Below are 13,039 nucleotides of genomic sequence, written 5' to 3'. Positions count from 1 at the left end.
GTATTGATACAGTATTGTTCTAGCATTGGTCTGGTATTGATCTGGTATGGATCCGGTATTGATCCAGCACTGATCCAGAATTGATCTGGTATTGATCCAGCACTTCTCTGGCATTGATTTGTTATTGATCCAGCCCTGATCTGGTATTGATCCAGCACTTCTCTGGTATTGATTTGTTATTGATCCAGCCCTGATCTGGTATTGATCCAGCACTTCTCTGGCATTGATTTGTTATTGATCCAGCCCTGATCTGCCCCCACCCCATATCGATCCAGCCTCTCCTGTGGGGCTGCCGCAGCCCCCAGGGCTCACAGAACCTCCCCAATCCCAGAGTCTGGGGTCACTGGCTGGGTCACCTCCCCCAGCTCTGTGGGGCAGAGCCCTGGGGGGCTCCATGGGGCTGGGGGGGGTCCCTGGGGGTCCCATCCCCCCCCCTAAAACACCAGGCAGGAGCTGGGGGGCGCAGGAAGCTTTATTGGGGGAACTGGGGGAGACCCTAAAGGGGGGAGCGGGGGGGGAGGGGCTGCCCTATGGATTGTGCGTATCTGGGGGGGGGCTGCCCTATAGGGGAGAGGGGGATCCCCTATAGAGGAGTGGGGTTGCCCTATAGAGGAGTGGGGTTGCCCTATAGAGGGGTGGGGATCCCCTATAGAGGAGTGGGGGCTGCCCTATAGAGGGGTGGGGCTGCCCTATAGAGGAGTGGGGCTGCCCTATAGAGGAGTGGGGGATCCCCTATAGAGGGGTGGGGGCTGCCCTATAGAGGAGTGGGGCTGCCCTATAGAGTGAGGGGCTGCCCTATAGAGGAGTGAGGGGCTGCCCTATAGAGGAGTGGGGGCTGCCCTATAGAGGAGTGAGGGGGATCCCCTATAGAGGGGTGGGGGCTGCCCTATAGAGGAGTGTGGGGGGGATGCCCTATGGGCTGTGCGTATCAATGTGGGGCTGCCCCATAGCGGGAGTGCAGAGCTGTGGGGTTTGGGGTCACCCCATAGGGATTTTGGGAGATTTTTGGGGTCACCCCATAGCGGGGATTTTTGGGGAGACCCCATAGCGGGTTTATGGGATTTTTGGGGCCACCCCATAGTGGGGATTTTTGGGGTCACCCCATAGTGGGGATTTTGGGATTTTTGGGGTCACCCCACAGCGATTTTTGGGGTCACTCCATGGCGGGGATTTTGGGGGATTTTTGGGGTCACCCCATAGCGGTTTGAGGACATTTGGGATCACCCCATAACGGTTTTTGGGATTTTTGAGGCCACCCCATATCAGTTTGAGGATATTTGGGGTCACCCCATAGTGGGGATTTGGGAGATTTGGGGTCACCCCATAGTGGGGAATTTTGGGGTCACCCCATAGTGGGTTTGGGGTCACCCCATAGGGATTTTGGGATTTTTGGGGTCACTCCATAGTGGGTTTGGGGTCATCCCATAGGGATTTTAGGAGATTTTGGGGGATTTTTGGGGTCACCCCATAGCGGTTTGAGGATATTTGGGGTCACCCCATAGCAGGAATTTTGGGATTTTTGGGGTTACCCTATAGCGGGTTTGGGGTCACCCAATAGCAGGTTTTTGGGATTTTTGGGGTCACACCATAGTGGGGGTTTTGAGAGATTTTTGGGGTTACCCTGTAGCGATTTTTGGAGTCAGCCCCTACTGGGGGCTTTTAGGGTCACCCCATAGCAGTTTTTGGGATTTTTGGGGTCACTCCATAGTGGGGATTTGGGGAGATTTTTGGGATCACCCCACAGGAATTTTGAGAGATTTTTGGGGTCACCCCATCGCAGGAATTTTTGGGGAGACCCCATAGTGGGTTTGGGGGATTTTTGGGGTCACCTCATAGAGGGTTTGGGGTCACCCCACAGCGATTTTTGGGGTCACCCCACAGGGATTTTGGGGGGATTTGGGTTTTCTGGGGTTTTTTTGGGGTTTTTGGGGTCACCCCACAGGGATTTTGGGGGATTTTTTTGGGTCACCCCACAGCTGTTTTGGGGTCACCCCATATGGATTTTGGGATTTTGGGGGATTTTTGGGGTATTTTTGGGGTCACCCCACAGCGGGGATTTTGGGATCACCCCATGGCAGGTTTTTGGGATTTTTGGGGTCACCCCACAGCTGTTTTGGGGTCACCCCACAGGGATTTGGGGTTTTTTTGGGGTTTTTTGGGGTTTTTGGGGTCACACTCCCTCCTGCGCCCGCCGGAACTCGAAGACGCTGCCGCGCTCCAGGAAGGTTTGTGGGGCGGGGGCGCCCCCGGGGTTTTGGGGTTTTTTGGGGGGGTTTTGGGGTTCCTGGGGGCTCCGGGGGGCCCAGAGGTCCTGGGGGTCCGGGGGGTCCCGGGGGGCGCCCCCAGACCCCTCCTCAGGGGGGCCGAAACCGCCCCCGCCCGGGGTCAGCAGGCGGAAAATGTCCTGGGGAGAGAGGGGTCAAGGGTCAGGGGTCAGGGGTCAGCGATTTGGGGTTTGGGGTCAGGGTTTGGGTCAAGTTTGGGGTCAGGGGGGTTTTGGAGTCAGGATTTGAGGTGTTCAGTGTTTGGGGTCAGGGTTTAGGGTTTGGGGTCAAGGTTTGGGATCAGGGGTCAGGGTTTGGGGTTTTTGGGGTTTGGGGTCAGGATTTGGGGTCAAGGTTTGGGGTTTGGGGTTTTTGGGATCAGGGGGGTTTTTGGGGTCGGGGTTTGAGGTGTTTGGGGTTTGGGGTTTTTAGGGTCAGGGATTTGGGGTCAGGTTTGGGGTCAGGGGATTTTTGGGGTCAGGGTTTAGGGTCAGGGGGATTTTGGGGTGTCAGGGGGTTTTGGGGTCAGAGGATTTGGGGTGGGTTTGGGGTGGTTTTGGGGTTTTTTTGGGGGTTTTTTGGGGGATATTTTGGGGGGTTTTGGGATGTTTGTGGGGTTATTTTGGAGTTTTTTGGGTGTTTTTGGGGTTGTTTTGGGGGATGATTTTTGGGATGATTTTTGAGGTTATTTATGGGGTATTTTGGAGTTGTTTTAGGGATTTTTGGAGGGTTATTTTTGAGGTTTTTGGGGTTATTTTGGGGTTAATTTTGGGGTTTTGGGATGGATTTTGGGGTTATTTTTGGGATTTTTTGGGGTGGTTTTGGGAAATGATTTTTGGGGGTTTTGGGGTTATTTTTGGGTTATTTTTGGGGTTATTTTCGAGGTTTTTGGGGTTTTGGGGCTGGGTTTGGGGTTATTTTTGGGATGATTTTTGGGATGATTTTGGGGTTATTGGGATTTTTTTGGGGTTATTTTTGGGGTTTTGGGGTGGATTTGGGTGATGACTTTTGGGATAATTTTTGTGGTTATTTATGGGGTTTTGGGGATGTTTTTGGGGTTATTTTCGGGATTTTTCAGAGTTATTTGTGAGGGTTTTGGGGTTATTTATGGGTTATTTTTGGGGGTTATTTTTGAGGTTTTTGGGGTTTTGGGGCTGGGTTTGGGGGATGATTTTTGCGGATGATTTTTGGGGTTATTTTTGGGATGGTTTTTGGGATTTTTTTGGGGTTATTTTTGAGATTTTTGGGTTATTTTTGGGGATGGTTTTTGGGGGGTTTTGGGATGTTTTTTGGGGTTATTTTGGGGTTATTTTGGGGTTTTTTGGAGTTTTTTGCTCACCCCTGGCTCCACGGACACCTGGCCCTTCCCCCCCACGTTGATCACTCGCCCGTCCCGGCGCAGCAGCAAATTCAGCCCCGGGGCCCCCGGGAGCCCCCCTGGAAAGGAAAAAAATGTAAAATTTGGGGGGGGTTTAAGGGGATTTAAAGGGGATTTTTATGGGATTTTTTGGGGGATTTTTAGGGGGATTTTTGGGGATTTTTGGGGGATTTTTGGGATTTTTTGGGGATTTTTTTGGGATTTTTAGGGGATTTTTAGGGGATTTTTAGGGGATTTTTAGGGGATTTTTGGGGGATTTTTGGGGGATTTTGAGGGGATTTTTTGGGATTTTTGAGGGGATTTTTTTTTTATTTTTTGGGGATTTTAAAGGGGATTTTTTGGGGATTTTTGGAGGATTTTTAGGGGATTTTTGGGGATTTTTGGGGGATTTTTTGGTGATTTTTGGGGGATTTTCGGGATATTTTTGGGATATTTTAGGGATAATTTAGGGATATTTTAGGGATAATTTTGGGATAATTTCAGGATATTTCTGGGATATTTTAGGAATATTTTAGGGCTAATTTAGGGATATTTTAGGGACAATTTGGGGAATTTTTAGGACTATTTTATGGCTAATTTACGACTAATTTTGGGCTATTTTAGGGCTAATTTAGAGATGATTTGGGGATATTTCAGGAATATTTTAGGGCTAATTTAGGACTAATTTTTGGGATATTTTAGGGATATTTCTGGGATATTTTTGGGATAATTTAGGCATATTTCTGGGGTGTTTTAGAGATAATTTTGGGATATTTTAGAGTATATTTGGGGTTGTTATAGAGATAATTTTGGGCTACTTTAGAGCTATTTTAGGGCTAATTTCGGGTTACTTTTGAGCTGATTTCAGACTGTTTTAGGGTTAATTTCAGTATACTTTAGAGCTCATTTCAGGCTATTTTAGGGCTAATTTTGGGATATTTTAATGATAACTTAGGGATATTTTAATGATAACTTAGGGATATTTTTGGGATATTTTAGAGATAATTTAGGAATACTTCAGGGATATTTTAGGAATATTTTAGGCCTATTTTAGGGCTATTTTACAGATAACTTTGGGATATTTTAGAGATAATTTCAGGAGTGTTTTGGGCTCTCACCTGCCATGCTGTAGGGCCGGGTCACCCTGCACTTGCTCAGCTGTTTTAGGGCTATTTTACAGATAATTTTGGGCTATTTTAGAGCTAATTTTGGGATATTTTAGAGCTAATTTTGGGATATTTTAGAGATAATTTAGGAATATTTTAGAGATAATTTTGGGATACTTTAGAGAAAATTTTGGGATATTTTAGAGATAATTTTGGGATATTTTAGAGATAATTTAGAACTATTTCAGGGATATTTTAGGGCTATTTTAGGGCCATTTTAGAGATAATTTTGGGATATTTTAGGAATATTTTATGGCTATTTTATGGCTATTTTAGAGCTGATTTTGGGATATTTTGCAGATAATTTTGGGATATTTTAGAGCTAATTTCAGGCTATTTCAGGGCTGTTTCAGAGCTCACCTGCCATGCCGTAGGGCCGGGTGACCCTGCGCTCGCTCAGCTGTTTTAGGGATATTTTAGGGATAATTTTGGGCTATTTTAGAGCTAACTTTGGGATATTTTAGAGCTAATTTCAGGGCTGTTTTGGGCTCTCACCCGCCATGCCGTAGGGCCGGGTGACCCTGCGCTCGCTCAGCTGTTTTAGGGCTATTTTAGGGATAACTTTGGGATATTTTAGAGATAACTTTGAGATATTTTAGAGATAATTTCAGGACTGTTTCAGAGCTCACCTGCCATGCCATACGGCCGGGTGGCCCTGCGCTCGCTCAGCACCGCCAGCTCTGCCCCTCTCCGGAACTGCAGCTCCCGGATCACCCCGTCCCCCCCCCGGCACTGCCCCGCGCCCCCCGAGCCCGCGCGCAGCTCGAAGCGCCGCAGCACCACGGGGTACCTGGGGGGAGGGAAACTGGGGGTTAGGGACCCTGAAATCATCATCAAAACATCCACAAATTATCACAAAAATGTCACAAAATTATCACAAAAATATCCCCAAATTATCACAAAAATATCACAAAATTATCATTAAAATATCCCCAAATTATCCCCAAATTATCCCAAAAATATCCCCAAACTATCACAAAAATATCCTGAAGTCACTCCAAAATTATCCCAAAATAATCCCAAAAGTAGCCCCAAATTATCCCCAAATTATCCCAAAAATATCCCAAAATTATCCCCAAAATATCCTGAAATTATCACAAAAATATCCCAAAATCACCCCAAAATTACCCACAAATTATCTCCAAATTATCCCAAAAATAGAGCAAAATTATCCAAAAATTATCCCCAAATTATCCCCCAATTATCACAAAATCATCACCGAAATATCCCAAAGTATCACAAAAATATCCCAAAATATCCCCAAATTATCCCCAAATTATCCCCAAATTATCCCCAAATTATCCCAAAAAATATCCCAAATTATCCCCAAACTATCCCAAAAATATCCCAAAAAATCCCCAAAAATTATCCCGATTATCTCAAAATCACCCCAAAATCATCCCCAAATTATCTCCCAATTATCACAAAATCATCCCAAAAATATCCCAAAGTATCACAAAAATATCCCAAAAATATCCCCAAAATATCCCCAAAATATCCCAAAATTATCCCAAAAATATCCCATAAACATCCCCAAATTATCCCATAATTATCCTCAAATTATCCCTAAAATATCCCAAAAATATCCCAAAAATATCCCGAAATTATCCCAAAATTACCCCTAAAATATTCCCCAATTATCCCAGAATTATCCCCAAATTATCACAAAATTATCCCCAAAATATCCCAAAATCACCCCAAGAGCCCCAAACCCCGCCCTGAGCCCAGGAGCCCCCCTGGAACTCCTGGAAATCCCCCCGGGACCCCCCAAAATCCCAAATCCCAGAAATGACACCAAATCCCAAACCCCAAACCCCATAACTGACCCCAAATCCCATAATCTCACCTCAGCTCCAGGATTTCGGGGTCAGTGATCCTGGTGTTTGCCATGTGCGTGTGGGACCCCAAACCCCAAACCCCAAAAATCCCAACCCACAAACCCCAAACCCCAGAACTGACCCCAAACCCCAAACCCAATCCTGACCCCAAACCCACCTCAATTCCAATATTTCGGGGTCAGTAATTCTCGTGTTTGTCATGTGCGTGTGGACCCCAAACCCCAAACCCCAGAACTGACCCCAAACCTGACCCCAAATCCCAAATCTCACCTCAATTCCAGTATTTCAGGATCAGTGATCCTGGTGTTTGCCATGTGCGTGTGGGACCCCAAACCACAAACCCCAAACTGACCCCAAACCTGACCCCAAATCCCAAATCTCACCTCAATTCCAGTATCTCAGGATCAGTGATCCTGCTGTTTGTCATGTGCGTGTGGGACCCCAAACCCCAAACCCCATAACTCACCCCAAACCCCAATCCTGACCCCAAATCCCATAATCTCACCTCAGTTCCAGTATCTCAGGGTCAGTGATTCTGGTGTTTGTCATGTGCGTGTGGACCCCAAACCCCAAACCCCAAACTGACCCCAGAACTGACCCCAAACCCCAATCCTGACCCCAAATCCCATAATCTCACCTCAGCTCCAGGATTTCGGGGTCAGTGATCCTGGTGTTTGCCATGTGTGTGTGGGACCCCAAACCCCAAAAATCCCAAACCCCAAACCTGACACCAAGCCCCAAACCCCAAATCCCAATCTCACCTCAATTCCAGGATTTCGGGGTCAGTAATTCTCGTGTTTGTCATGTGTGTGTGGGACCCAAACCCCAAACCCCAAATCCCAATCTCACCTCAATTCCAGGATTTCGGGGTCAGTAATTCTGGTGTTTGTCATGTGTGTGTGGGACCCAAACCCCAAACCCCAAATCCTGACCCCAAACCCCAAATCTCACCTCAATTCCAGTATTTCGGGGTCAGTGATCCTGGTGTTTGTCATGTGCGTGTGGACCCCGCTCCGCCCCTCCCAGTGGGGCCCGGCCCCGGCGCCCCCCGCCACCGTCTCGTAGTACCCGCCCCGGTCCGAGCCGAACGTCACGTTGTTCATGCAGCCCTGGAACGAAATGCCCTATAAATACACCTGGGACCCCAAAACTAACCCCAAAAATACACACCAAAAATACACCCCAAAAATACACACCAATAATACCCCAAACTGACCCCAAACTGACCCCAAACACTGACCCCAAACTGACCCCAAACTGACCCCAAACTGACCCCAAACACTGACCCCAGAACTGACCCCAAACTGACCCCAGAACTGACTCCAAAACTGACCCCAAACACTGATCCCAAACACTGACCCCAGAACTGACCCCAAACTGACCCCAAAACTGACCCCAGAACTGACCCCAGGACTTAACCCAGAACTGACCCTGGTGTTCATGCAGCCCTGAAACAAAAATATCCCAAATGACACCCCAAAAATACCCCAGAACTGACACAAAACTGACCCCAGAACTGACCCCAAACTGACCCCAGAACTGACCCCAGAAATGACCCCAAAACTGACCCCAGAACTGACCCCAGAACTGACCCCAAAATTGACCCCAAAACTGACCCCAAAACTGACCCCAAACTGACCCCAAACACTGACCCCGAAACTGACCCCAAACACTGACCCTGTTGTTCATGCAGCCCTGAAACAAAAACGTCCTATAAATACAGCTGGGACCCCAAAAATACACCCCAATAATACCCCAGAACTGATCCGGTGTTCATGCAGCCCTGGAACAAAATATCCTATAAATACACTTGGGACCCCAAAACTAACCCCAAAAATACACCCCAAAAATACACCCCAAAAATACCCCAAACTGACCCCAGAACTGACCCCAAAGTGACCCCATTGCTTGTGCAGCCCTGAAACTAAATATCCCAAATGTCACCCCAAATGGAATCCCAAAACTACCCCAAAACTGACCCAGTGTTCATGCAGCCCTGAAACCAAATATCTTATAATATCCCAAATGGAACCCCAAAACTGATCCTAAAACTGACCCCAAAACTGACCCCAGAACTGACCCCAGTGTTCATGCAGCCCTGAAACCAAAATATCCCAAATGACACCCCAAAAATACCCCAAAACTGACCCAGAACTGATCCTAAAACTGACCCCAAACTGACCCCAAAACTGACCCCAAAACTGATCCCAGAACTGACCCCAGAACTGACCCCAAACTGACCCTGTTGTTTATGCAGCCCTGGAACAAAAATATCCCAAAATATCCCAAATGGAACCCCAAATCTGACCCCAAAAATGACCCCAGTGTTCATGCAGCCCTGGAACCAAAACGTCCTAAATGACACCCCAAAAATACACCTGGGACCCCAAACCTGACCCCAAATACACCCAGACCATGGGACCCCTCCCTCACCTGTCCCTGTCCCCTCACCTGTGCTCACCTGTCCTATTCACACCTGTCCTATTCACACCTGTCCTATTCACACCTGTCCCCTCAGCTGTCCCCTCAATCTCACCTGTCCCTCCCCTCACCTGTGCTCACCTGTCCCTGTCCCCATTCTCACCTGTCCCCTCACCTGTCCCTGATCTCACCTGTCCTATTCACACCTGTCCCCTCCCCTGTCCCCTCCACCCTCACCTATCACCTCACCTGTCCCCACACCTGTCCCTGTCCCCTCACCTGTCCTCACTCTCACCTGTCCCCTCACCTGTCCCCTCACCTGCCCCCTCACCTGTCCCCTCACCTGCCCCCTCACCTGTCCCCTCACCTGTCCCCGCTCTCACCTGTCCCTGTCCCCTCACCTGTCCCTCACCTGTGACGCCGCGCACACGCTGAACGCGCGCAGCACCACGTCCTGTCCCTGTCCCTGCTCTCACCTGTCCCTGTCCCCTCACCTGTCCCCACTCTCACCTGTCCCCACTCTCACCTGTCCCCGTGTCTCACCTGTCCCCTCACCTGTCCCCTCACCTGTCCCTACCTGTCCCCACTCTCACCTGTCCCCTCACCTGTCCCTCACCTGTCCCCTCACCTGTCCCTGTCCCTCACCTGTCCCCACTCTCACCTGTCCCCACTCTCACCTGTGACACCGCGCATACGCCGAACGCGCGCAGCACCACGTCCTGTCCCTGTCCCCACTCTCACCTGTCCCCTCACCTGTCCCTCACCTGTCCCTCACCTGTCCCTGTCCCCTCACCTGTCCTATTCACACCTGTCCCCGCTCTCACCTGTGACGCCGCGCAGACGCCGAACGCGCGCAGCACCACGTCCTGTCCCTGTCCCCTCACCTGTCCCCTCCCCGCTCTCACCTGTGAGGCCGCGCACACGCCGAACGCGCGCAGCACCACGTCCTGTCCCTGTTCCCTCACCTGTCCCCTCCCCTGTCCCCTCACCTGTCCGCACTCTCACCTGTCCCCTCCCCGCTCTCACCTGTGAGGCCGCGCACACTCCGAACGCGCGCAGCACCACGTCCTGTCCCTGTCCCCATTCTCACCTGTCCCCTCACCTGTCCCCTCACCTGTCCTATTCACACCTGTCCCCTCACCTGTGACGCCGCGCAGACGCCGAACGCGCGCAGCACCACGTCCACCAGGCGCTGTGACGTCAGCACGTTCCCACCGACCACCGCGGCCTCGGGGGAGGGGTCCAGGATGGAGCCGGGCGGGATGAGCACCTGGACAGGTGCGAGGCAGCCCTGGGGGAGGGGACACAGCTGAGTGCACCTGGGTACACCTGGGCACAGCTGGGGGCACCTGGGCACACCTGGGATACACCTGGGATACACCTGAGTACACCTGGGATACACCTGGGTACACCTGGGATACACCTGGGTACACCTGGGCACACCTGGGCACACCTGGGACACACCTGGGCACACCTGGGCACACCTGGGCACACCTGGGGACACACCTGGGCACACCTGGGCACACCTGGGCACACCTGGGATACACCTGGGGACACCTGGGCACACCTGGGGACACCTGGGCACACCTGGGATACACCTGGGATACACCTGGGCACACCTGGGATACACCTGAGATACACCTGAGATACACCTGGGCACACCTGGGCACACCTGGGCACACCTGGGCACACCTGGGGGCACCTGGGGGCACCTGGGAGGGGATGTCGGGGGATTTGGGGTCTCACCTGGTTCAGGTGGATTTGGGGGGGATTTGGGGTTGGGTTTGGGGTGGATTTCAGGTGCGTTTGGGGTTTGGGGGTGTTTGGGGTGCTCAGGCTGGATTTGGGGTGGATTTTTGGGTCTCACGGGGTTCAGGCTGTTTTTGGGGAGCATTTTGGGGTGTATTTAGGATATTTTGGGGTCCCACCTGGTTCAGAGGGATTGGGGGGATCTGGGGTGGGGGTTGGGGTTTATTTGGGGTGTGTTTGGGGTCTCACCTTGTTCAGGACGTTCTGGGGTGCTCAGGGTGGATTTGGGGTGGATTTTTGGGGTTTTTGGAGTGGGTTTGGGGTGTATTTGGGGTGCTATGGGTGGATTTGGGGTTTGGGGTGTATTTTGGGGTTCAGGCGGTTTTTGGGATGTATTTTGGGATGTATTTAGGATATTTTGGGGTCCCACCTGGTTGAGGGGGATGTCGTGCCCCACCAGGCACCGCAGGCAGTGATCAGGGGTTGGGTTTGGGGTGGATTTGGGATTTCGGGTGTATTTGGGATTTGGGGTGTATTTTGGGGTTCAGGCTGTTTTGGGGTGCTATAGGATATTTTGGGGTGCTATAGGATATTTTTGGGGTGTATTTTGGGGTCCCACCTGGTTGAGGGGGATGTCGTGCCCCACCAGGCACCGCAGGCAGTAGATCAGCGCGCTCAGGGTGATCGCTCGGGGCGCGTTGCAGTTCCCCAAAACCTCGGGGCCCGTCCCCCCAAAATCGAACACGGCGCTGCCCTGGGGGTCACGGGGGGGTCACTGTACCCCAAAACTGGGGGTGACCCCAAAACCCTCCCAGACCTTGGGGTGACCCCAAAATCAGACACAGTACTGCCCTGGGGGGGTCACTGAACCCCAAAACTGGGGGTGACCCCAAAACCCACCCAGGCCTTGGGGTGACCCCAAAACCCTCCCCGATCTTGGGCTGACCCCAAAATCAGACACAGCACCGCCCTGGGGGGGTCACTGTACCCCAAAACCCGGGGGAGACCCCAAAACCCAGGGGAGACCCCAAATGTGTCCCCAAACGGGACCCCAAAATCCCGGGGGTGTCCCCAGGGGTCTCCCCCTGTTTCCCGCCCCCACTTTGGGGTCCCTCCCCATATTTGGGGTCCCCCTCCCCACTTTGGGGTCCCCAGGGCTGTCCCCAGGGGTGTCCCCGTGTCCCCCCGTGTCACCTCTTTGGCGTCCCCCCCCCCCATATTTGGGATTCCCTCCCCCCCAATTTGGGGTCCCCTCGTGCCCCCCTCACCTCCTTGGGGTCCCTCCCACAATTGGGATTTCTCACCCCCCCATTTGGGATCCCTCCTCCAATTTGGGATTCCCCCCCATTTGGGATTCCCCCCCCAATTTGGGGTCCCCCCACCTCTTTGGGGTTTCCCCCCCCCAGTTTGGGGTCCCCCCACCTCTTTGGGGTCCAGCTCCACGCGCAGCCGGATCGGGGTCCCGTCGTCCATCGAGTCCTCGGCCTGGAGCAGCGACCCCCAGCGCGCGGCCACGGCGCGGAGCGTGTCCCTGACTGCCACCTCAGCATTGTCCTGGGGACAGGGACACCCCAAAATCATCACAGGGACACCCCAAAATCACAGCGTGTCACACACTGACACCTCGGCATTGTCCTGGGGACAGGGACACCCCAAAATCATCACAGGGACACCCCAAAATCACAGCGTGTCACACACTGACACCTCGGCCTGGAGCAGCGACCCCCAGCGCGCGGCCACGGCCCGGAGCGTGTCCCTGACTGCCACCTCGGCGTTATCCTGGGGACAGGGACACCCCAAAAACCCCAAATCATCACAGGGACACAGGGACACCCCAAATCACAGCGTGTCCCTGACTGCCACCTCGGCATTGTCCTGGGGACAGGGACACCCCAAAATTATACAGAGGGGACACAGGGACCCCAAAATCACAGCGTGTTCCCCGACCGACACCTCGGCATTGTCCTAAAGGGGACACCCCAAAATCATCACAGGGACATCCCAAAATCATCACAGGGACACCCCAAATCACAGCGTGTCACAGACTGACACCTCGGCATTGTCCTGGGGACAGGGGACCCCAAAATCATCACAGAGGGGACACACGGACACCCCAAATCACAGCGTGACCCTGACTGCCACCTTGGCATTGTCCTGGGGACAGGGGACACAGGGGACACAGGGACACCCCAAAATTATACAGGGGTCACAGGGACACCCCAAAATCACAGCGTGTCACAGACT

The 13,039-nt window shown here is 52.0% G+C and overlaps 2 protein-coding genes across 2 annotated transcripts in view; one reads left to right on the top strand and one right to left on the bottom strand.

Annotated features, from left to right (window-relative positions):
• Positions 1 to 13,039, top strand: part of LOC116994948 (erythroblast NAD(P)(+)--arginine ADP-ribosyltransferase-like) — a 268,873-nt gene that overhangs the window by 116,753 nt on the left and 139,081 nt on the right. The window lies entirely within an intron of this gene.
• The window catches only part of LOC116994619 (5-oxoprolinase-like), a 46,991-nt gene continuing 36,054 nt past the window's right edge, over positions 2,103 to 13,039 (bottom strand). The window contains exons 20-27 of the mRNA XM_033056464.1: positions 12,500 to 12,574; positions 12,218 to 12,274; positions 11,415 to 11,549; positions 10,188 to 10,337; positions 7,577 to 7,734; positions 5,417 to 5,577; positions 3,604 to 3,701; positions 2,103 to 2,404 (exon numbers count right to left, since the gene is read on the bottom strand). Coding sequence (XP_032912355.1) covers positions 2,171 to 2,404; positions 3,604 to 3,701; positions 5,417 to 5,577; positions 7,577 to 7,734; positions 10,188 to 10,337; positions 11,415 to 11,549; positions 12,218 to 12,274; positions 12,500 to 12,574 — 1,068 coding nt within the window. The 3' untranslated portion in view covers positions 2,103 to 2,170. The remainder of the gene's footprint in view (positions 2,405 to 3,603; positions 3,702 to 5,416; positions 5,578 to 7,576; positions 7,735 to 10,187; positions 10,338 to 11,414; positions 11,550 to 12,217; positions 12,275 to 12,499; positions 12,575 to 13,039) is intronic.

This window comes from Catharus ustulatus, chromosome 1 (genome assembly GCF_009819885.2).
Source record: "Catharus ustulatus isolate bCatUst1 chromosome 1, bCatUst1.pri.v2, whole genome shotgun sequence".
NCBI lineage: Eukaryota > Metazoa > Chordata > Aves > Passeriformes > Turdidae > Catharus > Catharus ustulatus.
The sequence above is the reverse complement of the archived record's forward strand: the minus strand, read 5'-3'. Positions and strand labels throughout refer to the sequence as shown.